Source organism: Chrysemys picta, chromosome 17 (genome assembly GCF_011386835.1).
Source record: "Chrysemys picta bellii isolate R12L10 chromosome 17, ASM1138683v2, whole genome shotgun sequence".
Lineage (NCBI taxonomy): Eukaryota > Metazoa > Chordata > Testudines > Emydidae > Chrysemys > Chrysemys picta.
Window position 1 is genome coordinate 21,362,538 of NC_088807.1, and position 27,989 is coordinate 21,390,526.

The 27,989-nt window shown below is 54.9% G+C and overlaps 1 protein-coding gene across 3 annotated transcripts in view; it reads left to right on the top strand.

The window, feature by feature from the left end:
- Positions 1 to 7,375: 7,375 nt before the first annotated feature.
- The window catches only part of LOC103307367 (immunoglobulin superfamily member 1-like), a 39,075-nt gene continuing 18,461 nt past the window's right edge, over positions 7,376 to 27,989 (top strand). Inside the window, exons 1-6 of one of the 3 annotated variants that reach the window (XM_065571707.1) lie at positions 7,382 to 7,601; positions 7,786 to 7,821; positions 9,147 to 9,431; positions 10,513 to 10,803; positions 11,487 to 11,771; positions 12,867 to 14,104. In XM_065571707.1, coding sequence (XP_065427779.1) covers positions 7,571 to 7,601; positions 7,786 to 7,821; positions 9,147 to 9,431; positions 10,513 to 10,803; positions 11,487 to 11,771; positions 12,867 to 13,021 — 1,083 coding nt within the window. In that variant the 5' untranslated portion in view covers positions 7,382 to 7,570 and the 3' untranslated portion in view covers positions 13,022 to 14,104. Of the gene's footprint in view, positions 7,602 to 7,785; positions 7,822 to 9,146; positions 9,432 to 10,512; positions 10,804 to 11,486; positions 11,772 to 12,647; positions 14,105 to 27,989 lie in introns of those variants that run through there. The other 2 variants (XM_065571708.1, XM_065571706.1) reach the window with 2 other exon arrangements.

Consider the following 27,989-nt stretch of genomic DNA (forward strand, 5'->3'; position numbering starts at 1 on the left):
CCACTGTGGCACCAGAACAGAGAGCTGTGTTCATGCTGCTGGGTGCTCTGGCACCAGAGCGGCCTCTCGTGGGCAAAAGGTGGAACTTCAGCACTTCTTGAGCAGAATGTATTTTCTGCGGGGGTGGGGGGAGAATTATGCAGGACAGATGATTTCTGCGCATTCCAGGGTTGCCAGCCCTCCAGAATTGGCCTGGAGTTTCCAGGAATTAAAGATTAATCTTTAATTAAAGTTTATGTTATGTGATGAAATCTCCAGGAATAAATCCAACCAAAATTGGCAACCCTAGTGCACCTGCAGATGTGCAGTATTGCCCCAGGAGTAACAGACTGTGGATGCAGTGAGGTGTCTGTGAGCCCCGGCGCTGTCCCTGGGGCTGGGAGCTAAAGGCAGGTTACAGGCACACAGGGAGGGGTCTGTGTCTCCCCATCTCACTCCTGTTTGTGTGTGAACGGCCGCAGAGCTCCCTGCGCCCGGACCCTCCATCTCCGTCAGCCCTAGAGGGTTGATCGCCCCGGGACAAGCCGTCACCATCCGCTGTCAGTGTCGGTGCGAGGCCAGGAGATTATTTCTGTATAAAGATGGAATCGAAATCCAGGAGGTGGAAGCTGCTGGGGATGGGGGTGAATTCACCATCCCCAGCACCAGATGGGAAGACTCAGGAAGCTTCAGCTGCCGATCTCGCTCCAGATTAGAGCCGCCCAACAGGTCGGATCCCAGTGATTATGTCCGGATTGTTGTAGCAGGTGAGAGGTCCGGCTTGGCATCCCCACTCCCAGCTCTACAGCCTGCCAGACGCACAGGGGATCTCTGGGCCGATGGGCGCTCAGAGCCCGGGGCCCAGCAGAGGGGACACCCAGCCGAGGATCAGGGACAGAGTCACTGGAGGGTTCCCTAGCCACTGGAGATTGGGGAATGAGGGGGCGATCCCTGTCCCCAGGGGACCTTGGGGTGTCACTTAACCTGCCTGTGCCTCCATTTCCCCTTTTACGAATGGGGGATAATCATCCCTCCTGCACCTTGTGTTTGGTTAGATCATCAGGACTTGGCTTTAGGGCGGGGGCTTTTTCTCCCCGTGTCTGTGCAGCACCCAGCACCTCTGACTCCCAGCCCTCTCCCAATCTAACCACTAGACCCCACTCCCCTCCCAGAGCCGGGGATAGAACCCAGGTGTCCTGGCTTCCAGACTGGGGGGCCCATTAAGTAGATAGATGGGTACAGAAGGATGCTCTGGATTTAGGTCCTCGGGCAGTTTCGGTCGTAGCTCCCGGGAAACTCAAGGTAATATGGTACAAACAAAGGTAGATGTATTAAGGGTAAAGGTACAGAAACTGGGTAAAATAGGGGGAGAAACACGAGCATAGACAAACAGTGAATCCGTGACTGGTTTAGGAGCTTGAAGCTCAAACCCACCAAACCTCCCTTGGTATTTGAGAAAACAACAAACGATGCCCCAATACAGAAACCTTTCCCTGCTATTTCTAAGCGCAGTGGGCACCATATACGGATCCGAGGCCCAGCACCATCTACTCTCCGGTTGATTGGGTGCCTTCGAGAAGGACCACTGGGAAGTCCCGACGATGGGCAGGGAGATCCTCTGGGATGCTGATCACCAGGAAAACAGCAGGACCCTTCATGGGTCAGGTGGATTTGCTGTGGTGGGGATGGCGATAATAGAATATCAGGGCTGGAAGGGACCTGAGGAAGTCATCTAGTCCAACCCCCAGACAGATTTTTGCCCCAAATCCCTAAATGGCCCCATCAAGGATTGAACTCCCAACACAGGGGTTAGCAGGTGAATGCTCAAACCACTGAGCTATCCCTCCCCTCAGTCTTGCTCTGGGATGGGTGGTGTTCTCACTGGCTCTGGAGCCATGGGAAGACCCGACCATCCACGTGCTGCCGCTGGAACGGACAGCCCCGCGCCGGCGCTGAACAAGATCTTATATAGTCCGGGGGGGGGGGGGGGGGAGTTCTGAGGGAACGGAATGTTGGGGGCTGGCTCTGGCGGGAAAAGCCGGTTCTGTCCGGTTTGAGCCAGGGGAATCCGGTGTCTTAACTGAAAACAAGTCAGCCTACAAAGATGGAGTCCAAGGGTCACAGTTCATATACTCCATGTTGGATTTCATTAAAACCAGTGATTCACATAACATTGCCTCATAGATACATTATTAAAACAGCTAATTGAACACATTAAACAGTACCAACATCCCTTACTTATTTATAGCTAACATATCCCCTCCTTGGTGGTGTTTGAGATTAACCATCACAATAACCACCACTTATTATACATATTAACACAAAACATTATGTATAAAATACAAGAGAGGATAGGCATATGTGTTAAGACAAACTGTTATATCAGAGTGCTAAGTGCTGAAATATCAAAAGGGGTTCATTTAGATATTTTCTTAGCGTTCTTGAGCCTACACAGACAAACATTTAATATAATTACATAGATGATCAGAAGAAACTGAATTATTAAAAATACCATGATTGGGTGAAGCATTATGAACCAAGCAGCATGTGTCTCACCTGCATCTGTACTAAAAATACCTTCCCACCAGTGTAGTGGTGTAGTTTCCTCCTTTACCTTCTTAAGGATTCGCTTTATGTTACCTACAGAATGCTGGACTGTGAGGAGGGTCTTAAGACCTTCTGACCTTAAATTGCTGATGTAATACGTGAGCTGTTTATGATGTAATAACCTTTTGATTGCTTCTAGGTCAGCTCCAATATGTATGGGCTCAATATAGTCATAAAAACGATATTCTGATTGAATAACCTCCGACTCTAAATCATGCAAGGTGAGTGTCTAAGGTGAGTGTCTAAGGGAATTGCTTGTATGACTTATGGTTAGCCAGTGGGGTAAAATGTAAGTCTTCTCTGTTTGGCTGGTTTGGTTTGCCTCGGTGTGCAAAGGACCCCCAACCTTGGGCCGTAACTGTCCTGCTCTGAGCAATTTGTCCTGATACTCTCAGTTGTGTCCCACCAAGGGCATCATCGTCACAGTGGCGTAGTTGGGCTTGGATCCACAGAACCAGGTCAATGAAGCTTTGGGTCAGAGCCCCACGCTATCCAAATTTGAATTTTGATAGTGAGAGTTTGGTTGGTTAAAGAGCAGTTGCAATGGGTGAGCAAAGAGCATATGAGGGCCTTGACAGAAAAGCCCTGGAAGATTTGTGTTCAGAAAAGGGCTAAGCTTTAAAAAGAAAGCTACAAATCAAGAACAGAGAGATCTGTTAATGGCCAGGGATCAGAAGGCAGGAGCACAGCCCTTACCTGAGGCTACAGAAGCTGCAGAAACAATTGGAATGCAAAAGGCAGCAAATAAACTGCAACTTGAGCATGAGCAGAAACGAGCAGTCATTCGATGGCTGGAAAAGCAAAAGAATGGCTGAATTGGAAAGAGGTCTTGGCTACACTTGGGACTTCCCAGCGCTGCTGCGGCAGCTCTGTGAAGCGCGAGTGTAGTCGCGCCGCCAGCGTTGTGAGAGCTCTCTTGCAGCGCTGTAAGTACTCCACCTCTCCGAGGGGAGTAGCTCGCAGCGCTGCGAGGGAGTGTGCAGCGCTGAAGGCTCTGATTACACTGGCGCTTTACAGCGCTGCACTCGCTGTGCTTGGGGGGGTGTTTTCACACCCCTGAGCACAGCAGGAGACGGCCAGACTTCAGCTCCAAGGCCTTGGCTACACTTGCAAGTTACAGCGCTGTAAAGCCTCCCCCAGCGCTGTAACTCACTCCCCGTCCACACTGGCAGGGCACTTGCAGCGCTGTATCTCCCGGGGTACACCGCTGCAGGTACTCCACATCTCCGAGAGGAATAACAGCTGCAGCGGAGTGGCTACGACTCACGGGTGTGAGTGTAAACGCTTGCAGCGCTGTACTAATCACCTTGTCAAGTGGCCAGTCCTCTCCATTGTTGTGACCCAGCTGCAGGAATGCGGAAGTCAGGGCCGGCTCTAACTTTTTTGCTGCCCCAAGCAGCAAAAAATAGCCCCCCCCCCACCAAGCCCCCCCTGCCGAGCGCCGCGCTGCCGGAACCCGCTCCCGAGCGCCGCGCCCCGCGCCGCCCCCCACCGAGTGCCGTGCCACCGGAAACCCCCCCCCCGAGCGCCGCGCCCCGCGCCGCCCCCCCACCGAGCGCACCCCGCCGAGCACCGCGCCACCGGAGCGCCCCCCCCCCGCGGAATGCCACGCCGCACTGCCCCCCGCCACCCCAAGATTGGCCACCCCTTACCAGGTGCCGCCCCAAGCATGTGCTTGGTTGCCTGGTGCCTGGAGCCGGCCCTGGCGGATGTGCCAGTTTCAAAGTTCGTACCGCAGAGAAAAGCAAACAGTTTGCAACTTGCTTTGAGTGAGTAAATGAATGAGCAGGGGGCCGGGAGTTCGGAACTTGCAAAATAGAGAGCTGACATGCTCCAAAAAGCACTCTCTCTCCCCCCACACTCCCTGTCACAATCCACCCCACCCCCCCGTTTTGAAAAGCACGTTGCAGCCACATGAATGCTGGGATAGCTGCCCATAATGCACCGCTCCCAACACAGCTGCAAATGTTGCACGTGTGGCCACACCACTGCGCTGGCAGCTGTCAGTGTGGACAGACTGCAGCGCTTTCCCTACTCAGCTGCACGAAGACAGGCTTACCTCACAGCGCTGTACAGCTGCAAGTGTAGCCAAGGCCCAGGTCAATAAAGCAATGGAAGAACAGCAGAAACTGCATCCTCTTGAAAGTCCAGTTGATAACAATGTTGGTCTGTTGTATAACTCTGAGCAGTTGTCTGGGTGTAACCAAATGTACCCCAACACTGCCACCTTTTATGTAAATGTTGTTACTGTAAGTTCAGTAGAAGGTGACCCCATATATTGTGCCCAGGCTATGTATGGGAGTGGTCATGGAAAATTCCTAGAGAGTGTAAAAGTCAATGGTAAATGCTGTTTAGGGCAAATTATGGCTTCTAACATCACTCTTGTTAAAGCAGATCTTGTCAAAAGAGGAAGATTACTTACCAAATCAAAGTGCGAATGTTGTAGTCCTCTATGAGTTTACTGTAAGCGTGCCTTCAGCCAGAATCCACCTTGAATGGAATGGTACTTAGCATGAAGTTATAGCTGGTGTAAGGAAGTTATTGCCAAAGGATCTTTAGATTGGGGAAAACATTAAAGCTTTGTTCAGTCCAGGTAACCAGTCACAGGAAGGGAATGATCTTAAACCTGGGTCTATTGTGGTCAATGATTTGACTGGGAAGGGTTTCTCCAAATGTGCAAAAAAGCTGTTTGTCTGTGAATGACATTTCTGAACGTCTGTCTAATGTCTTAGAAGTGAATTTGGAATTAGATCAAGCACAGAAAGATCTCATTGGTCAGGAAAATGTTTCTCAGGAGCAGATTAAAGTGGATGGTTGGGATAAAGCCCTAACGGAGGAAGAAAAGGCCAGGGTACATTTTTGATGGGTGATGGATTGTTGGCTCGTACAGCTTGTAAAAGTGAACCTGAAAAGGGTAACTGTGATTTGCTGGAAGTAGGTCAGTGTGGTGAGCAGAGCAGCAGTTTATCTGTTGGGAGTGGCAATGTGCCTGGTAAGGAAAGTTTGGAGGAGTCTAGGCAGCCTTGTGAGCTGATGGCTTTGTCTAGTCAGCAGTTTGGGAAGGCCGGGATAGTGGAAGATGAGTGTCCCTAGACCTTACCTGTGTGGAGAATTGTGACAGTGAAGGAAATGTGCCCGTGTCCGTTAGGGATATTGACTTGCCTATGGAGGGAGCTACCCCAGCCTCCAAGCAGTTGTCTGTGAACGGCCCTGTGTGCTGGGACAAGGGAAAGGTTATCCCAAGCTGTATGTCTGGTAAAGGAGAATGTGTCTCCGGCTCTTCTTTGTGGAGCAGACAAACGGTGCCTTTCAGCCTGTGACGGTTGTAAATAATGCAGTTGTCTCAGAATTGATTCTGGATTCAACTAAAACCCAGGAAAGGAATGGTCCTGAGTTTGTGTCTGCTGGGGAGAATGGCTCTGTGACTCGGTTGCATCCAGTTAGTGTCTATGCAAAATCCCAGAGACCAGACAATTCTGGTGCTTGTATTTTGCCTGTTGCGAATGTGTGGCTGGAATGGGATGCAGCAACTCTGTCTGATCAGGGTGATACCCTAGCCAGGGCAGAAGGAGAGCAGAATGGTGATTTAATTGTGTTGCCTACTGACGGTTTGGAAACTTGTAGCAAGAAGAAAAAGGTTCCTACGCCTTTGTGTGGCAAAGGGAAGGAAAATGCTTCTGACCTTTTCACTATGAAATCTAGCAGTTTGCCTGAAAGGGGATTGGGTAGGATTCCACCTGACGAGCCAGAGGTGATCCTGGATTTATATAAGTAAGACCCACAAAGAGTCAGTTGTTGCTGAAGGAAGTTTTCCTCTAGAGCAGTGGTTCTTAACCTTTACTGGAGGAGGAGGGGACACATTGAGGCAGCTCTTATGTGATTTTGCATCCTGTTAATCTCCAGATTTGTAATAAACAGAGAACCAGAAACCAGTGGCCCCCTGTCCCTGCTCCGGGAATGTGTGTCACACCTAGGGGAGATGGGATTGCTCTGGGTGGGGGGGGTCAGTGGGCCCTCCTGCTCTAACCACTACACCCCAGTCCCCTCCAAGAACCAGGATATATTACAGGGTTGCTGCCGGGGAGTAGGGTGACCAGATGTCCCTATTTTATAGGGACAGTCCCGATTTTGGGTCTTTTTCTTATATAGAAACCTATTACCCCCCACTCCCTGTCCCAATTTTTCACACTTGCTGTCTGGTCACCCTACTGGGGAGTCAGGTTTATGCTGAGCTTCACTGGCAGTAACAGAAACAGGAAGCGAACGCGGGCTCTGGACACACTTCCCCTTTTCACGGATTGTTTGGCTGCTCCTTTAGGAAATTAGGATCTAAATGTATCCCGCCCTCCCTCCCCACCTCAAAGGGGCCAGAAACCACCCCCCACCCCTCTGTCTCGTCTCTCTCTCACACCACTGCGCTAAGAACAGTATCTGCAGTGAAACTACCTCGGAAGGAGGTTGGCCAGGTCCCTCCACTCTCATACTCCAGGGTGGGCGTTGGGCCCAGCTGGGTCAGGAAGGAACCTCTGCCCCGCTCCATGGGAGAGGATCGCTTCGTGGGGGGCACTGTGTGTGCGGGGGAGCCCTCCTCTGCTCTGAGCGGCTGCTCCAGGGAGGCTAGACAGGCAGCCTTGTCACCTCTTGATGCCTCCTGAGATTCCCCAATTCCCAGCTGGGTCTCCGGACTGGGCAGCTCCCATGTGGGGCTGGGAGGTGACTGGGGAGGGGGCGGGGGACCAGGCAGCTGCAGGAAAGGATGTGGTTTTCTGAGCGTTGCAGGGATCTGGCTTAGCGCTGACCGTGGTAGATTTGGCCTGGAGATTGCAGAGAAACCATCTGAAGAAAGGGGCCGAGTGCATCACGGGCTTCCTGGGGCTGCAGCCCCAGGAAGTTCCTCATTCCGCTCGCACTCGGGCCTCAGACTTGGTGGAGCTCAGCAATGGGGTGTTGGTGGCAGCGCTGAGGGTTCCCCCACTGCCCCATCATGGCGTCTGCTCTCACCGTTCTCCTCCTCGGTGAGTATTGGAGACAGCTAGAGTGTGTGTCCTTTGGGGAGGGGAATGTGAGACCAGGGTGTGTGTCCAAGGGGGAGGGGAATGTGAGACCAGGGCATGTGTCCATGGGGAGGGGGATCTGGGACGAGGGTGTAGGATCCAGTTGCTCTGGGATCTGGTCACTAATGAGCCGTCTCCTCTCCAGGCTCCTGGCTGTCCGGGCACAGCGGGGTGTGGGGAGGTGAGTATCAGTCTTTGGGGAGGACGGTAACATCAAGGATGGGGGAGGGGATGCATGGGATGGGGAAAAGAGGAACTGAGTCCTGAACCGTCCCCAAAATTCAACCCAAACTTCCTCTGTGAGCTCGGACCCGGCCCCATTCTTCTGTGCCCTGCCCCCCACCCCATGGAGTAACTAGGAGCCGAATCTGGCTCCCGGGGTCTGACGAAGCAGACGGGAACCGTCCCTGGTTCAATGTCCTGCCCCCCCCCAGGCTGTGAGGATCGATGGGGGGCAGGGACAGCACATGGATTTATTTCAGCTCATACAAACGCTAACAGGGCCCATCCATGGGATATAAATCACCTCAGGGTAACTGAAACATTCACTGTCAGTGCCGCCATGGGGGAGAAGCTGCCAGATCCACCCCCACCCCCACCCCCAGATCCACCCCTGAAAGCTCCCTCCCCTGCACTCACAGCCCCCCGTTCCCAATGCCCAAGGTCTTGTGCAACTCCTGCCGGTCACAGACTCTATTTCCAACCCCAGGGTGGGGGGCAGAGCTGCGGGGACCCACTGGTCAGGCTCCCTGGCTGGCCTTAGGTGTGGCCTGGGGCGGGGAGGGGAGGACTATCTCCATAATGGAACAGAATTGTAGGTCGTCGCCCAGCGACCCCAGCGAGATCATTGTAGCAGGTGAGGGAGGGGTGTGGCCCAGTGTCCCGGCTCCCAGCCCCACACCCAGCCAGATCCCCATGGGGTCTCTGCACTAATGGGATGCTCAGAGCCAGGCTGGGCAGTGTGGACTGGGCCCAGCAGAGGGGACGTCTGGCCGGGCAGTGGAGACAGAGTCACTGGGAGGTTCCCCAGCCAGGGGGCAGAAGCAGCCACTGGAGATTTGGGGCAGAGGAAGGGGGGATCCCTGCCCCCAGGGGGAGCTGCAGAGCGGGGGCGGGGGCTATCCCAGGCAACACATCACTTACGGGGTGATGGGTGGAGCTGAAGGTTTTAAACCTCAGTGTATAGTAGAGACTTGCACAGTCCCCTACAAGTCAGGAGTGGTGCTGTGCACAGAACCCAGCAGTCCTGGCCCCCATCCTCCCTGCTCTCCCCACTAGATCCCACTCCCCTCCTAGAGCCAGGGAGAGAACCCAGGAGTCCTGGCTCCCAGCCCTCCCAGCAGAAAAGTCAGGCAGTGAATGGACCCTGGACTGGCCTGTCACCTGCCAGGAGCCTGTCCCCAGGGCCCCTGAGTCTGACTCACTACTGTGGCTGCATGATGAGGACGGGCCCCAGGACTGAGTGACGGGGCCTGCGTCTCACGGCCTGTCTGCTTCCCACTGCAGAGCCCAGCTACCCCAAACCCAACATCTACCTGAGCCCCAGCAGGGCGGTCTCCCTGGGGGGCGTCGTGAGCGTCTGGTGTCGGGGGCAGCACCGGGGCGTGCAGTTCGTGCTGAATAAAGAGCGACGCCATTTCCTACCTGTGGATACGGACGACTTTGAGGCTGTGTTTCCCATCAGCAATGTGAGCCGGGAGGATGGTGGGAGCTACAGCTGCTCCTATCACAGCAGATCGGAGCCGTTCAACGTGTCGTACCCCAGCGACCCCGTGGAGCTGGTGGTGAGAGGTGAGGGGCCCGGCTCAGCCTCCCCGTTCCCAGCCCCACCCCCAGCCAGACCCTCACGGGGGCTCAGTGCCAATGGGACGCTCAGAGCCAGGCTCTGCCATGAGCCCTGACCCCACATAGAGGACGCCCGGCCGGGGAGCGGGGACAGAGTCACTGGGGGGTTCCCCAGCCAGGAGCAGCAGCCCCTGGAGACTCAGGGCAGGGAGGCAACTTTAACGCTGCCCCTTGTGCGTAGGAACCGAGAGTCACTATTTAATCCCATGATCCCATCCCCTCTGTTCTCCAGCGCCCACCCCAGGCAGAGATGAATGAGGCAGGGGCTGCAGGAGAAGCGGTGGCTTGGTGGACACGGCGCTGGGCTGGGACCCAGGAGATCTGGCCCAGCTCCTGGCACAGCCACAGACAGTGTGTGATGGGAGCACGTCGCGGTTTTCAAAAGTGTCCTTCATAGTGAGGGGCCTCAATCTTGGGGGATCTCAGGCCGAGCGCCTACAAACCGAGACTCCCACAGTTAGTGGAGAACTCTGCAAACGCTGGCCTCAATAGCGCTGGATCCCTTGTGTTGCGGGTGCATGAAGGGCCCCCGCCATGATCAGGGCCCTGTTGTACCAGGTGCTGCATAAACACAGAGTGAAGAGACAGTCCCTGCCCCTGGGAGCTCACTAAGGAAAGTGAATCTGTCTGTGCCTCAGTTTCCCTCTGTGTAGAATGGGGATAAAGACCCCTCTCTGCCTCCCAGGGGGCTGACTCCCTTCCTGTGTGGAGCTCGGGCCCTGTGGTGCTGCGCGCCAGAGACCAGCCCATAAGTCGCTTTGTGCTCAGGCGGGGCAGATGCAGGGAATGAGGCCGGGGCCACACACGGGCAGATGAGGACCCAAGAACTAGGGAGCTGCAGCTCGGTGTCTGTGGGGCTGGGAGCCCAGCTCGCAGGGCCGGGATTCTGGGTGGGGGGAACTCTGGGATCTGGGAGAGAATCTCTGCCTGGGGGTCTGTGGATCTACCCAGGGCTGGGGCTGGTTGGGGAGGCCGGGGCTGGGTGGGTGCCCGGGTCTGGCTCTCACAGCCTGTCTCCTGTGCCCAGATCCCAGCTTACCCAGACCCTCCATCTCTCTGAGCCCCACTGGGGTCACCGCCCCAGGGGCAAACGTCACCATCCGGTGTCAGGGGCAGCGCCGGGACGTGAGGTTCTTCCTGCACAAGGCTGGAGACCTGAACCCGCAGCGACACGTGGACCCTGCTGGGGACAGGGCCGAGTTCCACATCCCCACCGTGGGCTGGCAGCATGGAGGGAGGTACAGCTGCAGCTACCGGCCCCAATCAGAGCCCTTCGTCTCCTCAGAGCCCAGCGACTCTGTGAAGCTGGTGGTAGCAGGTGAGGAGCCTGGCTTGGCGTCCCCGCTCCCAGCCCCACACCCAGCCAGAACCTCGGGGGGGTCTCTGCACCAATCGGACACTCAGAGCCAGGCTTGGGCTCAGCAGAGGGGATGCCCGGCCGGGGAGGTTCCCCACTAGTGGGGAGAAGCAGCCAGTGGAGATTTGGGGCAGAGGAAGGGGGATGGGGGAGCTGCAGACCGGGGGGGCCTTTCCCAGACAACACATCAGTTATGGGATGATGAGTGGAGCTGAAGGTTATAAACCTAAGTGTATAGTAGAGACTTGCATAGTCCCCTACAAGTCAGTGGTGGTGCTGTGCACAGAACCCAGGAGTCCTGGCTCCCAGCCCCCCTACTCTAACCACTAGACACCACTCCCCCCACCCCCACCAGAGCCAGGGATAGAATCCAAGAGCCCTGGCTCCCAGCCCTCCCAGCAGAGAAGCCAGGGAGTGCATGGAGCCTGGACTGGCCTGTCTCCTGCTAGGGAGCAGAGCTCTGGGCCCCCAGGGGCTGGGGTTGCTCCGTGTCTCATGCTGTTAGACCAGGGCTCAGAGGAAACTGGCCCCTGTGGAAAGGCATCCGGGAGCCCGTCCCCAGGGCCGCCGGGTCTGACCCACCACTGAGGCCACGTGGTGAGGACGGGCCCCAGGACTCATGGCCTGTCTGCTTCCCACTGCAGAGCCCAGCTACCCGAAACCCAACATCTCCCTGAGCCCCAGCGGGGGGGTCTCCTTGGGGGGAGCTGTGAATGTCCGGTGTCAGGGGCAGCACCGGGGCATGCGGTTCATGCTGAATAAAGAGCGACGCCATTTCCCACCTGTGGATTCGGACGGGTTTGGGGCTGTGTTTCCCATCAGCAACGTGAGCCGGGAGGATGGTGGGAGCTACAGCTGCTCCTATCACAGCAGATCGGAGCCGTTCAACGTGTCGTACCCCAGCGACCCCATGGAGCTGGTGGTGAGAGGTGAGGGGCCCGACTCAGCCTCCCCGTTCCCAGCCCCACCCCCAGCCAGACCCTCACAGGGGCTCGGTGCCAATGGGACGCTCAGAGCCGGACTCTTTCCTGAGCCCTGACCCCACAGAGGGGACGCCCGGCCGGGGAGCGGGGATGGAGTCATTCGGGTTCCCCAGCCAGGGGGGAGCAGCAGCCCCTGGTGACTCGGGGCAGGGAGGCAACTTTAACGCTGCCCCTTGTGCGTAGGAACCAAGAGTCGCTATTTAATCCCATGATCCGTGGTTGTGGTTCCCAGGGTCTGGGGCTGGCTGTGGGGGATGGGGGCACTGATTCTGGGTGGGTGGGGCCAGACATCAGCGGGAGGGGCAGTCCCCTAAGGCCCCGAGTGTCGGGCGCAGCAGATGACGTACCAGCCTCCCCCAGCGAACGCTGCCTGTCTATGTTTGGCAGCAGCCGAGATACCCCGGGGATGAGCTCACTGCACAGCAGACAGGCCATGGCAGAGGTACCTGCGGGGATGGACAGAGGGGTCCTATGGGGACAGGGAGCTGGGGTGGTTCCCTGTTCTGGGGGGCTAAGACCCTGAGACTTTCATTGTCCCCATCCCTTGGCCTGGTGCTGGGGTGCTGGGTGTCTCGGGGGCAGTTCATCCACCTGGGAGCCCCCTTCACCAGGGAAGCTGAGGCTCAGACCCCAGGGGCGCAGGACGCAGCCTCCCCTGAGGGGGTACAGCCCCGAGGAGGCCCCAGAGCCGTGGTGCCTGGGAGACCCCCAGAGTGGGGCTGGGCCAGATCTGCCGGAGGGTTGGGGGCTTCGCTCCGGGGCACTGCCAGCTGCTGATCTCCCCATCCAAGCTGCCGAGTGACTCTTCCCTTCTCCCCACAGCAGCCCCCCCAGATTTCACCAACGCCAACATCGTCCGTCTGGGGCTGGGTACCGCGGTCCTGCTCGTCCTGGGGCTGATCCTGGCTGAGGCCTATTACAGCCGCCCAAGGGGGGCACCCTAGATGAAGTGACCCCCCCTTCTGTGCCCCTTGCTCCCCCCAGGGGCTGGGCCCAGGGTGACACGGGCCCCCCTAACCCGCTGTCTCTCTGAGCCCCCAGAGCCTGGATCCGGCCGTGCAGGGAAGAAAATCTCCCCGGGGGACAAGTGGATTCTCCGTGGGTTGGTGAGACGCCGGCACAAACCCCCTGCCTCCAAACACCCCTGCCTCGGAGAATCCCCCCACCAAACAGCTCCCGACCTGACAGCGGTGTGACGGGTTCGGTCACAGAGACCCCCTTGGGACTGTTACCTGATGTGCTGAGATGACCTCTGAGCCCATTTTCCCTGCCAGTTTGGGCCTCCAGAAACCTGCCCTGTTGAGCCGGACACGCTATGTCTGCTGCAACACAGACCCAGGGTCTGAACCACGCCCCCAAAGCTGCAGACTTAACTGAAAACAGCTTAAGAAGTGCTCTTGTCTTCATCACCCAGACACCCAGTTCCCAATGGGATCCAAACCGCAGATAAATCCGTTTTACTCTGTATAAAGCTTATACAGGGTAAACTCATAAATTGTCTATACCACTGATAGAGAGATATGCATAGCTGTTTGCTCCCCCAGGGATTAATCACTTACTCTGGGTTAATTAATAAACAAAATTAAGTGATTTTATTAAGTATAAAAAGTAGGATTTAGGTTGTTTCAAGTAATAACAGACAGAATAAAGTAAGTTACCAAGTAAAATAAAACTTGCATGTCTAAGCCTAATATATTAAGAAACTGATTACAGGTAAATCTCACTGCAGAGATGTTCCAAAAAGCTTCTTTCACAGACTAGACTCCTTCCTAGTCTGGGCTCAATCCTTTCCCTGGTACGGTCCTTGTTAGTTCCAACTCAGGTGGTAACTAGGGGATTCCTTATGACTGGAGGCCCCCTTTGTTCTGTTCCACTCCCTTTTATAGCTTTGGCCCAAGTCGGGAATACTTTGTCTCTCTCTGGGTTCCCACTCCTCTCTCTAAATGGAAAAGCACCAGGTTTAAGATGGACTCCAGTTCAGGTGACATGATCACATCTCACTGTAAGACCTCCTTCTTCATAGCCTAGTACAGGGGTAGGCAACCTATGGCACACGTGCCAAAGGCAGCACACAAACTAATTTTCAGTGGCACTCACACTGCCTGGGTCCTGACCACCGGTCTGGGGGGCTCTGTATTTTAATTTAATTTTAAATGAAGCTTCTTAAACATTGTTAAAAACCTTATTTACTTTACACACAACAATGGTTTAGTTATGTATTATAGACTTATAGAAAGAGACCTTCTAAAAACATTAAAATGTATTACTGGCATGTGAAACCTTAAATTAGAGTGAATAAATGAAGACTCAGCACACCGCTTCTGAAAGGTTGCCATCCCCTGGCCTAGTAGCCTGAAGACAGGTACATAGGAAGGCCTGCAGGTAAACAAACCCATTCACAGTTCACATTGATTCTGAAGCACCCGTAACGGCTTCCACTTAACATGTTTACATTAGTAATACAAGTTTATATCTTATTCGCCTAACTCCAGACATAGAAATAATACATGCAAACAAATGGGATGAACACACTCAGTAGATCATAAGCTTTGTAATGATACCTTACAAGAGACCTTTTGCATAAAGCACATTCCAGTTACGTTTACATCAAATTCCAGTTACATCGTCCCCCGTCCATCCAGGGCCGCACTGGGCAGGGTGTGTTTGGCCCCCACCCCATCCCACAGATTCACACACATCCCAGTGCCCCGATACACAGCCTTTGGCCCCTGTGTGTGGGGCGCTGCATCTGGCCCTGGCACATACTGACCCCCAGGTGTCTGTCCCCCTCCTCTCTCTGCAGTGGGGTCTCCAGCCACTTTTCTCTCCCACCTTTCTCCCTAGACCTCCCCGGCCCTGTATTTCTATTGTACAAACCACCAGAGCTTCCTTCTCCCCTGCCCCCAAATCTCCCCACCGCAGGGAGCGGCTGTGATACCGGAGCCATCAAATGTCCCCTCGTGGGGGGTTCAGCTGACGAAGGTGAGTGAGAAGTTCAGGCAGCGTCACGAGAATCTGGATGAATGAACGTTGGGGGAAAGTTGGTGAAACAGAAAGACAGGATTAGTCCAACCCGAGTGGCCGCCGGACAGAACCCCCGGGCCATGCTGGAGCCTGCCCGGGACATGGGAGAAGTGGGGGAGCAGAAATCCGTGACCTAAAATTGGGGTATTGGAAACAAGGCCTCATTGGTAGATAAAATATTGCGGGGACGGACTGTCCACCCACCACCCTTTGGGGCCTTAAAGAAAGAGACTTGCTTCACCATCACGGCTGCCACCGCCCCCCCCCCCCCCCCCGGGCCCCCCGGGCCATCCGGACCCTGCTCTGTGGAGACGTCCTGAGCAGAGCGGCCGGAGAGAGGGACCCTGATGCCATCGCCCCTCCCCCGGCTGAACCCCCGACCCGGGAGGAAACTGTGTCAGACTTTAACAGCAGCCATTGCAACGCCGGCTCCAGCCCAGCTCCGCTGGCTCCTCTGCCCCCCCCCCTCCCCAGGACAGTCGCTAGCGTCTCCGGGGCCAGCGGGGAGATGCCCAAACCTAGGGGATTTTCCAGCTAGAGACTCGCTCCAGCGAACGGGGCCGGGGCTGGAACAAACCCCTCGTTTCACACGGCACCTGCCACGGCTCCCCTGGTTCCTGCTCTGCTCTGTCTGTAACAGCCGGTCCCAGGGGTCAATGGGGGGTTTGCCGTGGGGCTGAGCAGGCTGCGGGCTCTGGATCCCACCCCCGGCCTGTGTTTAACCCTGTTCAGTGTGGGGCAGGGGCTGGGGCGTGTTCACATCTTGGGCCTTTTATTGCGTCTCCATGAACACAACAGGGCACAGAGTGATTTAGCCGCCAGTGCTTCTGCCCACCCCCCTATGGTGGGTGTTTCGGGGGAAGCTGGCTGCGGGGAGCTGGGAGTTTGGGAGAAGTACGTTGAAGGTGTTGGGTGGGGGGCTGAGGGGACAGGAGCCGGATGGGGTACAGGAGTTTGAGGGCAGACAGGCTGCCCCCAGAAGGTCAGAGCAGGGGAGGTGAGGGGGAGGGGCTGATGGTGCCCCCCAGGAGGGAGCTGCGATTTCTATGCCTTAGCAGGTTCCCCTCTCACTGCCTCCTCCTATTCCTGTTCCCTCAGTCCTGGGTCACCCACTTCCTTTCCTCTCAGTCTCCTGCCATTCACAGCACCCTACAGCACCTTCTGCCCCACATTCCCTGCCCCATAATAGCCCTCACACCACCCCTTCCCCTCCCATCACCCCTAGATAATCCTGCCTCACCCACCTTTCCAGCACTCCATTACCCTTTCCTGACCCCCCTTCTCTGCTCCCCACACTTTGCCATGTGGCCCCCCGACCTGCAGTGAGTCTGAGCTGGGAATGGGGGGCTGGATTGTTTCCTGCCAAAACCCCTGCGGAGCTGGGTGGGGTGAGGGGAGGGGTTGGGGGCGCCCCCATGGCCATGGGGCAAGTTCAATCTGAAACACAGACGGGGGACCTCAAATCCCCCCTCCTCTGTCACTGTCCTTCCCCAGACCCCCTCAATGCCTGCCCCCTCAGTCTCAGCCCCCTTCTCCTCCCCCACATTCTTCTTCCCTTCCTCCCCCTGCCCCACATGCTGCATGTCCTATAATGGCCCCCACACCCCCATGTCCCCTCAGCCTCCCTCACTAATGGGGACAGGCCGGGCGGGAGATGGGGGCTTTGGAAGAGACGGGCTGATGGGGGGAGGAGCATGGGGGGGAGCAGGGTGGGGGGGGTCTTTCCCATGTAGCTGCCCACACACAGAAAAGCGAGGGAGGGGGCAGGATTGTTGAAATGGGGCAGCTCCTGCCGGGGGGACAAGTGTGGGGGGAGGCAACGACCCCTCCCATGGCCACAGGGTGGGATCAAGGGAGGGAGTTGGGGGGACACGGGCTGGGGGTCAGGTTAGGGTCACAGAAGCCAGAGGGCTCGTTCCCATGCAGCCATCAACCCACCGCGCCAGTATGGGGGAGGGGGGAAGCTTATCCACCCCCCAGGCTGAGGTGTCGGCCATCTTAGCCAGGGGCAGCATTGCCCCCCCGCAAGCACTGCAGGGGGTGAGGGGGCGGCCATGTTAACTGAGGGCAACAGGGGCTTCCTTCCCTTGGGGAGCAATGGGAGATGGCGGCCATGGCTAGTGGGGGGCCATGAGGGGGCAGGGGCTGGGGCAGAACGGGGGGCTGAGGGGCCCAATGCGTGAACATCGGGGGTGGGGGGTGAAGGGCAAATGAACTAGGGAGCCAGAGCTGGGGCATCTGCCGGGGGGCCAGTTTCTCTCGAGCTCTGTCCCTGTGATCTTCTCCCCCCCCTTTCTGGGGGGCTGGTCGGCTCCCCCCTCCCATGTCCCTTTCGCAGCATCCTGGGGTCAGAGAGGGAAGCTCTGCCCAGGGCCCTGAGCTGCGCAGACCCACTGCCCCGGGGATAGGGTGACCAGATGACAAAGGTGAAATATCGGGGGGCGGGGGGGCCACGCAGCACAAAAAAAAAAAGCCGGAGGCCCCCCCGCACCAGCTCACCTCGTCTCCACCTCCCCCACCCCGTAGGGGAAGGTGCCCAGCTGGTGCAATCCCACCCACTCAGACAGCAGCATTTCACCAAGTTGCCCTGCGCGTGGGGTGAGTCTGCCAACCCGCCCACGGCCCGTCCCTGCGCTGCGGCCCCGGGGGGTTCGGGGCAGGGCACGGCATGTGCAACAGCTGGGCAAAGGGGCCGGGGGACACGGGAGCCCTCGAGGAACGGGGGCCGCCATCTGCCCCAGGGGAGGGGGCTGGTGGGCGGCAGCTTTGCTCCTCAGGCGCGGGGTCTGGGCGCAGAACTGGTGGCCTGGCCGGGCGCCCTGCAGCCTCTCCCACCTTCATGCGGCTCGGGACACTGGACAAACAAGCAATTTTGTCCTCCCCAAATCCCCGCCCTGGCCCTACCTTCTTCACGGCCGCACCACGCATACAGGTGTCACCCCCTCCCTCCAGCTCTTGCGCTGCCATACAGCTGATCAGCGCAAGCCTGGGAGGGAGGAGGAATGCGGCATGCTTGGGGAAGAGGCAGGGCCAGGGTGGGGATTTGGGGAGGGATCCAATGGTGGAAGGAGAGGGCGGAGGCGGGGTGGGGGGGGCGCGAGCCCCTCCGGCCTCTGCCTGTGCGCCGGAGCGGAGGGCAAAATTGCTTGTTGGTCCCGCGTCCTGACCGAACAGGATGCGGGACAAACAAGCAAATATTGGGACAGTCCTGATAAAATCAGGACGTCTGGTCACCCTACCGGGGATGGGCTGGGGAAGGTACACCGGGCCTTTCACCTCTAGGGAGCTGACTCTAATCTGTGTCCTTTTCTCTAAGCACCTGACCCCACCCCCCAACCAGAGCCAGGGAGAGAATCCAGGAGTCCTGGCTTCCAGCCCCTCCCCCCAAATCATTGGACCCCATTCCCCTCCCATAGCTGGGGTATATAACAGGGTAGGTGCCGGGCATAAGGTTTACACAGAGTTTCACTGGCAGTAGCAGAAACAGGAGGCGAGTGCCGGCTAGGGTGACCAGATGTCCCGATTTTATAGGGACAGTCCCGATTTTGGGGTCTTTTTCTTCTATGGGCTCCTATTACCCCCCACCCCCTGTCCCAATTTTTCACACTAGCTGTCTGGTCACCCTAGCGCTGGCTCTGGGCAGCTTTCCCCTTTCACGGATTTATCGACGGCTCCTTTAACAACTCAAGATCTAAATTTACCCCTACGTCACCCCCTCACAGGAGCTGGAAACCACAACCCCTCCCAGCCCCCCTGTCCCGTCTCTGTCAGGAAGGAATCTCTGCCCGGCTCCATGGGAGAGGGCTGCTCCATGGGGGGCACTGTGTGTGTGGGGAGCCCTCCTCTGCTCTGAGCTGCTGCTCCAGGGAGGCTAGATGGGCCTGTTGGAAAAGGTCAGGGCAGCCTGAGCCTGGGCACCTCTTGATGCCTCCTGAGATTGCCCCATTCGCAGCTGGTCCCTGAACTGGGCAGCTCCCATGTGGGGCTGGGACGTGATGGCAGGGGGGTGGAGGGGACCAGGCAGCTGCAGGAGGGGAAGTGGTTTGCTGGGCGTGGCAGGGATCTGGCTCTGCTCTGACCATGGTAGATCTGGGCTGGAGATTGCAGAGAAACCATCTGATGGGAAGAAAGGGGCCAAGCGCATCACGGGCTTCCTGGGGCTGCAGCCCCCGGCACAGTTCCTCATTCCGCTCGCACTCAGGCCTCAGGCTGGGTGGAGCTCGGCACCAGGATGTTGGTGGCAGCGTTGAGGAGCCCCCACTGCCCCGTCATGGCGTCTGCTCTCATCGTTCTCCTCCTCGGTGAGTACCGGAGACAGCCAGGGAGCGTGCCATAGGGGGGATATGAGACCAGGGTGTGTGCCAATGGGGGGTGGGGTACCCGGAGCCCAGGGTATAGGATCCAGTCGCTCTGGGATCTGATCTCTAACAAGATGTCTCCTCTCCAGGCTGCTGGCTGGCCGGGGTGTTGGGATGTGAATATCTGTAGGGAATGGGGCAGCTGGGGGAATTTCTGCATCAAGGACAAGGGATGTGGGTGGGAGGTGAGGGGTGCCAGTCCCCCACAGGGTTGATCCTGTCAGACACATGCTCCCTCCCAAATCCAGAAGTGGGGATTGTGACCTCACCCCACTCATTACAGGGATGGGAACCTGCTAGAACGACTGGGGGATTTTGTAACATGTTTTCTTGGGGGCCTGTCCTGGGAGCTGCTTTCTCAAATGACCCAAATTGGACCAGGAAACGCAAAGAGTAGATCCCAATTCACTGTCTGACTGAAATGGGGGCAGGGCTGGGTTCTGATCTCAGCTCTTCTGGGTTAATCCGGAGTCACTCCTGACTGCAGAGGGGCCAGAGCTGGGTTCTGATCTCAGCCCCTCCGGGATCAATACAGAGTCACCCCTAAGTGCATTGGGGGCAGGGACAGGTTCTGATCTCAGCTCCTGGGGGTCAATTCGGAGTCACTCTTGACTACAGTGGGGGCAGGCAGGGCCGTCCCTAGGTATTCTATGCAACCTCCCGGCACTCACTGGTGGCACGGCTGGGGCCAGTCTGCCGCACTTCAACGCTGGTGAGTGCAGGCCCAGCCCAGCTGCAGTGCTCAGGGGAGTGGGGGCAGGGCTGGGACGGAGAAGGGGCAGGAAGAGGTGGAGCTGGGGCAAAGAGTGGTGGGGGACATGGGAAAGAGCCGGAGCAGGGGCTGGAGCAATACGCAGCTGCGCAGGGCACCTGGAAATGTGGTGCCTCAAATTTCCTGGTGCGCTATGCAGCTGTGTACTTTGCGTATGGGTAGGGACGGCCCTGGGGACAGGGCTGAATTGACGCTGGAGAACTGAAAGAATCCCAGACTGGAAATCTTTCCCCATCCTGTGTCTCTCCCTGGTTGTGATCCGTGGGGCCTGCACTCCAGGGTAAAATGCTGGAGCGACAGATGGGCAGAGGATTGAGTCAGACAGACACGGTTTGTGTCACCCCCACTTACTGCCTGTTTGTTTGTGAATCCAGAGGGGTCCCTCCCCAAACCCTCCATCTCCGTCAGCCCCGGTGGGGTGATCCCCATGGGGGGAAACGTCACCATCCGGTGTCGGCATCAGCGCCTGGGCATGAGGTTCCTCCTCTACAAGGCTGGAGACGGGAACTATCTGACTTACACAGACCCTGCTGGCTCTGAGGCTGAATTTCCCATCACCAGCGCCAGACGGGAACAGAGTGGAAACTACACCTGTCGTTATAGCCACAGAACAGGAGAAGCTGTCTACTCAGACCTCAGTGAGCCTGTGCAGATCATTGTAGCAGGTGAGAGGCCCAGTCCGGCATCTCGGCTCCCAGCCCCACCCCCAGCCAGACCCCCGGGAATTCTCCGTGTGCCCTGGTGCCCAGCAGATGGGATGTCCAGCCCAACCAGTGAAGGTTGGGAGTAGGGGGGATATCTCAGCTCTGGATCCCAAGGGAGACCCTGACCTTGTCTCTGCCCATTGCTGATACTCCATGCTGGGGACGGGGCGCAGTGGCTGTGCCGGGGTCTGTCTCCCTCCCACTGCAGAGCTCAGCTCCCCCAAAGCCTCCATCGCCCTCAGCCTAGGGGGAGCCGCGACCGTCCGTTGTCGGGGTCAGCACCGGGGTCTGGAGTTTGTTCTGTACAAGGCTGGGGCCGGGAACGCAGCAGTGTGGGGTGGGGACTCGACTGGGGTCAAATTTCCCATCCCCAAAGTGAGCCGGGCAGATGGAGGCAGCTGCACCTGCTATTATCCCCCGACTCGGATCCCAACACCTGGTCGGAGTCCAGCGACCACATGGAGCTGGTGGGAGCAGGTGAGGGGCCCGGCTCAGTGTCTTCACTCTCAGCCCCACACCCAGCCAGCCCCACAGGGGGGCTCCACGCCAATGGGACACTCAGAGCCAGGCTCTGCCCTGAGCCCTGGGCCCAGCAAAGGGGACTGTCACAGATCCACCGGATCGGGGTTATGGTCCCAGCTTTGGAGCAGCCTCTGGGAGCCCTCATCAATGTGCCAGACCCCCTGGGGGTCTCACTCTTTCTTCAGGGCAAACCCCGCGGCTCCCCTGCCTCCTTAGGCTGGACCCCTGGGCCGGCTGCCCCCCAGCTTCCTGTCACGAGCGATGTTCAGAGAGTGCCACTGAGGCAGACCCTGAGGGAGCCGGGTACAATCTTGGGGAGCAACGCACCCCTCTGCCAGCCTCTGCAGGGCACCCTGCTGCATGGGCACACAGAAGGGGCTAGGAGGCCACTGCACCCAGCACAGAAAGTTCCGGGTTTGCCCGAAGAGAAGAACGTTATAGCCGGGTCCAGCCAAGCGGTAACCCCCTGGGCCCCTGCTCTGTCCCTCGGCTCCCTCTTTGCTCAGCTTCCCGGGCGAACCCCGGCCTCCCGCCCCTCCTCAGTCCTTGGCTGTCCGGCCAGTCACACCCGGCTGGCTTCCTGGGGGGGCTGGGCCATCCGTGGTTGTTAGTTGGCGGCAGGTAGCAAATGTCTATATGGTTTTATAAAAATATGCTGATGAGTGAATATAATCTAACTGGAATATGCTTCATGCAAAAGGTCTCTTGTAAGGTATCATTACAAAGCTTATAATCTACTGAGTGTGATCATCCTATTTGTATCAATGTATCGCTCTTGTATCTGAAACTAGAAATATGAAATATAACTCTGAGGGCCTATTGTAATTATGCAAAGTGTGGGCCATTAATGGTGGTTTGGAATCTTGATAACTCCCATTAACCAGGACCATTGTCTTCAGATGGCTGTGTTTACCTCTAAGTCTTCCTGTATCTGTGTGTGCTGGCAGGTGGGCAATGAAGTCTTGCAGTGACATGTGATCATGTCACCTGAACTGGAATCCATCTTTAACCTGGTGCTTTTCCAGTGAGAAGGAGGGAGTGGGAACCCAGAGAGGGACAAAGGATTCCCGCCTTATGCAAAAGATATATAAAGGGGTAGAACAGAACAAGGGGAGGAGCCATCATGAAGAATCCCCTAGCTACCACCTGAGCTGGAACAAGAGCTGTACCAGGGGAAAGAATTGTGCCCAGGCCTGGAAGGTGACCAGTCTGAGGAAAAAAAAAAACTTACTGAAGCATCTCTGAGGGTGAGATTATCTGTATTCAGTTTTATTCGACATAGATTTGTGCATTTTATTTTATTTTGCTTGATGACCTACTTTGTTCTGTCTGTTTCTACTTGGAACCACTTAAATCCTATTTTCAGTATTTAATAAAATCACTTTTACTTATTAATTAACTCAGAGTATGTATTAATGCCTGGGGGAGCAAACAGCCGTGTATATCTCTTCATCGGTGTTATAGAGGGCAAACAATTTATGAGTTTACTCTGCATAAGCTTTATACAGGGTAAAACGGATTTATCTGGGTTTAGACCCCATTGGGAGTTGGGCATCTGAGTGTTAAAGACAGGAACACTTCTGTGAGCTGCTTTCAGGTAAACCTGCAGCTTTGGGGCAAGTAATTCAGACTCTGGGTCTTTGTTGGAGCAGACGGGAGTGTCTGTCTCAGCAAGACAGGATGCTGGGGTCCCGAGCTGGCAGGGAAGGCAGGGGTAGAAGTAGTATGGGCACATCAGGTGGCAGCTCCCAAGGCGGGTTCTGTGATCCAACCCGTCACAGTTGGGCCTTCCTATGAGGCCCCCCCCCAAACCCGAGACACCGTTCAGATATATGTTGTGGCCTGGCCGGGAGTAAACAGCCTTTGTTCATGACCTCGTTAACCATTGTAACGATGCTGCCCTTGGTGGGACACAACTGAGTGTACCAGTCAGGACAAATTGCTCAGAGCAGGGCAGTTACAGCCCAAGACTGGGGTTCCTTTGCACACTAAGGCAAACCAAACCAGCCAAACCGAGAAGACTTAGTTTTTTCAGGTCTGGAATGTCTTTCTTCTCCCAATCAGTCAGGTAATTTGCATCAACACAGGCACGAGCTTTTAGATTCTCAGCTGCTACCAATTTCAACGCTAGACACGGTCTTAAGGAGATAGCACACAAATCCAAAGAGTCTGAGAGTGAGAGTTTGCTTGCTCTCCTCTGCATCCTTAAGCATTCAGCCATAAAACTGTTCTGCTCTGAAACACCAGTAACCAAATCTGCCCTGAAGCACGGACTGTTCGCTTACAGAATCAGAATGGCGACATTCCTTTCTCAACAACCTTGTCCCCCCAACAAACTGGTTAAGCACCGCGACTTGGTTATAGGGCTGCTCAACTTCCCTAACAATTTTCATTCCATCTGAAGCCTTCTCAGAGCTATCCACGCTGGATCTTTTCAAAGCAAAGTCAAGAGGTATTTCCAGTAAAGATAAGGAGGTGTTAGTGCCACACACAAGCTTAGGAATCTTTTTCTTCTTGCTACAAGTTTCCAAACTGTCAGCAGGTAACATAATTAAATCACCATTCTGCTTTCCTTCTTGTTGACCTGTATTTGATATGTGAATTTTTATGGCTCGCCACTGATCGCATCCGACCAGAGATTTATAGGTTCTTGTCCAATTCAGACTACAGAGTTTAAGAACCCAGAGAGTTCTATATCGGGAGAGGACTCTCGAGGTGCTTGGCAAGAACGCATACACTGAGGACAATGCCAAATTGATAAAATCTTTATTGCCATTAACATAAAAACAAGGAATGCAATGAAACTTATAACTGCAAAACAGTAAAAGAATTCCAAAACTCCCAGTGGTAACATTTCTATTATAAGTACTGTGACAAAGTTCCTCCTCTATCTTGGTGGGTCCTGTGCTTATTGGCGGATTTTCTTGCCTCAGAGATTCACCATGTGGGTTGGGGAACAGCCCAGGGACCTTCCCCTCTGGAAGAACCCACAGTCCAGGTCAATTGGGAGGTTTGGGGGGAACCTCTACTCCGGGCCCGCCCTCTACTCCAGGTTCCAGCCCAGGGTCCTGTGGACTGACAGGGTATTTTATAGCATCCTGAGCTATGTAATTCAGGCCCAACCTACTATACCCAAATCTTGTTTCCGTACCCTAAGAAATGTATGGGTCCCCTTCTCCTATAGTGTCACGGAGTATTGGGGAACTCAGGGCCCTGCACCCCCGGCTTCCTGCGATTCACCATGACTCTCAGCCAGCCAGTAAAGCAGAAGGTTTATTTGGATGACAGGAATACAGTCCAAGACAGGTCTTGCAGGCACAGACAACAGGGAACCCCTCAGTTAGGTCCATCTTGGGGTCCCGGGGCATCCCAGCCCCCCTTGGGAGGTCAGAGCAATCTCTGCCTCCCCACCATCTCACCACCCAGCTTCCAGGACTCTGCCTTCAGCGACCCCTCCCACAGCCTTTGTTCAGTTTCCCGGGCCAAGGAGTCACCTGGCCTCCAACCCCTTCCTGGGTTCTAATGTTACACTCTCAGGTATTCGCCTTCGGGCAGACTCCCATCCCCCAATGCAGACTATCCTAGTCACACTCCCCTGTCAGCATTCACAGACCACAGTAAGAACAGTCCCAGTTCGTCACATATAGGTTAGTGGATTATGACACTTACTTTCTAAATATATTAAGGCCTTGGCTACACTTGCAAGTTACAGCGCTGTAAAGCCTCCCCCAGCGCTGTAACTCACTCCCCGTCCACACTGGCAGGGCACTTGCAGCGCTGTATCTCCCGGGGTACACCGCTGCAGGTACTCCACATCTCCGAGAGGAATAACAGCTGCAGCGGAGTGGCTACAACTCACAGGTGTGAGTGTAAACGCTTGGAGTGCTGTACTAATCACCTTGTCAAGTGGCCAATCCTCTCCATTGTTGTGACCGGCTGCAGGAATGCGGAAGTGTCGGTTTCAAAGCTCGTACCACAGAGAAAATCAAACAGCTTGCTTTGAGTGAGTAAATGAATGAGCAGGGGGCTGGGAGTTCGGAACTTGCAAAATAGAGAGCTGACATGCTCCAAAAAGCACTCTCTCTCCCCCCACACTCCCTGTCACAATCCACCCCACTGTTTTGAAAAGCACGTTGCAGCCACATGAATGCTGGGATAGCTGCCCATAATGCACCGCTCCCAACACCGCTGCAAATGTTACAAGTGTGGCCACACCACTGCGCCGGCAGCTGTCAGTGTGGACAGACTGCAGCGCTTTCCCTACTCAGCTGTACGAAGACAGGTTTACCTCACTGCGCTGTACAGCTGCAAGTGTAGCCAAGGCCTAAGAATTATCTCACTCCAAAACTGCCAACCTAGGCTCTCTTGATGACCTCGAGTTGTGGTGTATCCTGCGGTTACCAACCGGTTGTAGGAGCCAGATAAACCTGTGATGTGATCTGGATAGTTCCTCCCCTTGGTTCCCCAAAGTTCAGGGACCATTATTATCTAGCCATAGGTTGCCAACTTTTATGCTGACATATTTATAATGAATTCTACTTTTTGCTATATAGCAACTCTTACCGGATCCTACAGGCCGGTAGGCTTCTTGCATTTCAGCATTTCAGCAAAACGTATTATTTGAAAACATGTCTCAACACCAGGAGCGCCGCCAGCTTTTCTGCCGCCCTAGGCGGCGGAAGGTCCCGCCCCAAAATGCCGCCCCCCCAGAGGCGGTGGAAGGTCCCGCTGCCAAAATACCGCCGCGGTCGCTGCCCCCCAAATTGTAGCACCCTAGGCGACCGCCTAGGTCGCCTGATGGGTTGCGTCGGCCCTGCTCAACACATCCTAAATTCCAAGAAATTAAAACTAATAAAATATAAGAATAAAATGGATTCATTTCAGGAAAAGAAACATATTAATTAATACGGCTGGCTGGATTAATAGGATATAATAACTAGCAAAATAATTCTATGGGCTACAAATCCCCCCTTTGATGGGGTGATTGCTACAGAACCACACTGACCAAGGAACAGGTAGTTCAGGTGTGGGAACAGGCTCTATTTCTTGATATATCTCCAACGTAGGCATTATGGAGGCATAATTAGTTGGTTGTATCAGAGGTGTTTGTTTTTGTAACTTATTGATTTTACATTGTGTACATCCTAAAGTGATGAAAACAATTCCAGTTGCAATACCTTGGATGATAATCCATCCTTTCAATCCAATTTCCTCCCAGGGAGAATCTACTTCTTGGCCTTCCCCATCTAATAACTGGACAATTGCTTGTTTAGCCTTATCCACGTCATTTGTTATTTGGATAAGGTGGGTTTCCTTTCAGGATACCAATTGTTTTAATTGTAATCCTAGAGGGGGAATCATTATTCTGAGCAATTAGCTGGTTATTTTTGGATTGAATGTGTCACAGAATGTGAGGGAGTCAGGGCCCTGCACTCCTCTTCCTGGGATTCACCGTGACTCTCAGCCAGCCAGTAAAATGGAAGGTTTATTGGACAATAGGAACGCAGTCTAAAACAGAGCTTGTAGGTACAACCAGGACCCCTCTGTCAAGTCCTTCTGGGGGGCAGGGAGCTTAGACCCCAGCTTTGGGGTTCCCTGCATTCCACCACCCAGCACAAAACTGAAACCAAAAAACTCCTCCAGCATCTCTCTTCCCCCCTCCCCCCAGCTCCTCCTCTCCTTTGTCCAGTCTCCCGTCCAGAAGGTGTCACTTCTCCCAACCCCCCCTCCTGGCTCAGGTTACAGCTCAGGTATCTTCCTTCAAGGGAAGTCCCCCATCCCCAATGTAACTCCCCTGCAACATTCCCAGGTCAAATCTGCCCTGCTCCCTGTTGCATCACAGAGTGTCATTGAATAGTCATGCTATGTCATGCATGTTATAAATAGTAAAACGTTCCTCTTGTGATAGCCCTTTTATGCCTTGCAACATTGGATTCATCACTTGATCAGCCTCCTCTTGTAACGTATAATTTATGTGCTTATGAATTTTCCAAACATCTATACGATTCCACATTGACATCCCTGAACCAAATAGTCCTGAAATGGACCCCAGAACTCCCAGTGGGTTTAAGCTACATTTTTGCCTGGAGGTATATGATTTTGTTTTGTTATCTACCCCCAACATTGATACATCTCGAACTTGTTGCTGATAGGTTACAAGCTTATCCACTGAGAAAAAGGAAGCTACTTTGGTATGTTTGCAATATTCAAATTCCCCCTAAATGCCAGTTGGATAAGTTTAACACCACAGGAATATGCATAAATTGAACTTGATTGATTAATACACCAAATATGGGTGTTGTGGTGAGACCACTGGCTGGCCTGGGGTTTGTTACTGGACAAATCAATACATCATCAGTGGTGTTGTCATAGTCATAATCAATTATTGGGCTGTGAACCTTAAGTTCAAAAGTCATATTCAATATATATTTCTTATCTCCCAATTTAGTTTGAAAGGTAACTATGAGACAGATTTCATATAGCCCTTCATCTTCATGTTCTACTTTGTATAAGGTTAGACTTCCTCCGGTTACAAAGTTTTCATAGGTTTCAGAGAAGCAGCCATGTTAGTCTGTATCTGCAAAAAGAACAGGAGGACTTGTGGCACCTTAGAGACTAACAAATTTATTTGAGCATAAGCTTTCGTGGGCTACAGCCCACTTCTTCGGATGCATAGAATGGAACATATATTGAGGAGATATATACACACATACAGAGAGCATGAACAGGTGGGAGTTGTCTTACCAACTCTGAGAGGCCAATTAAGTAAGAAAGAAAAAACTTT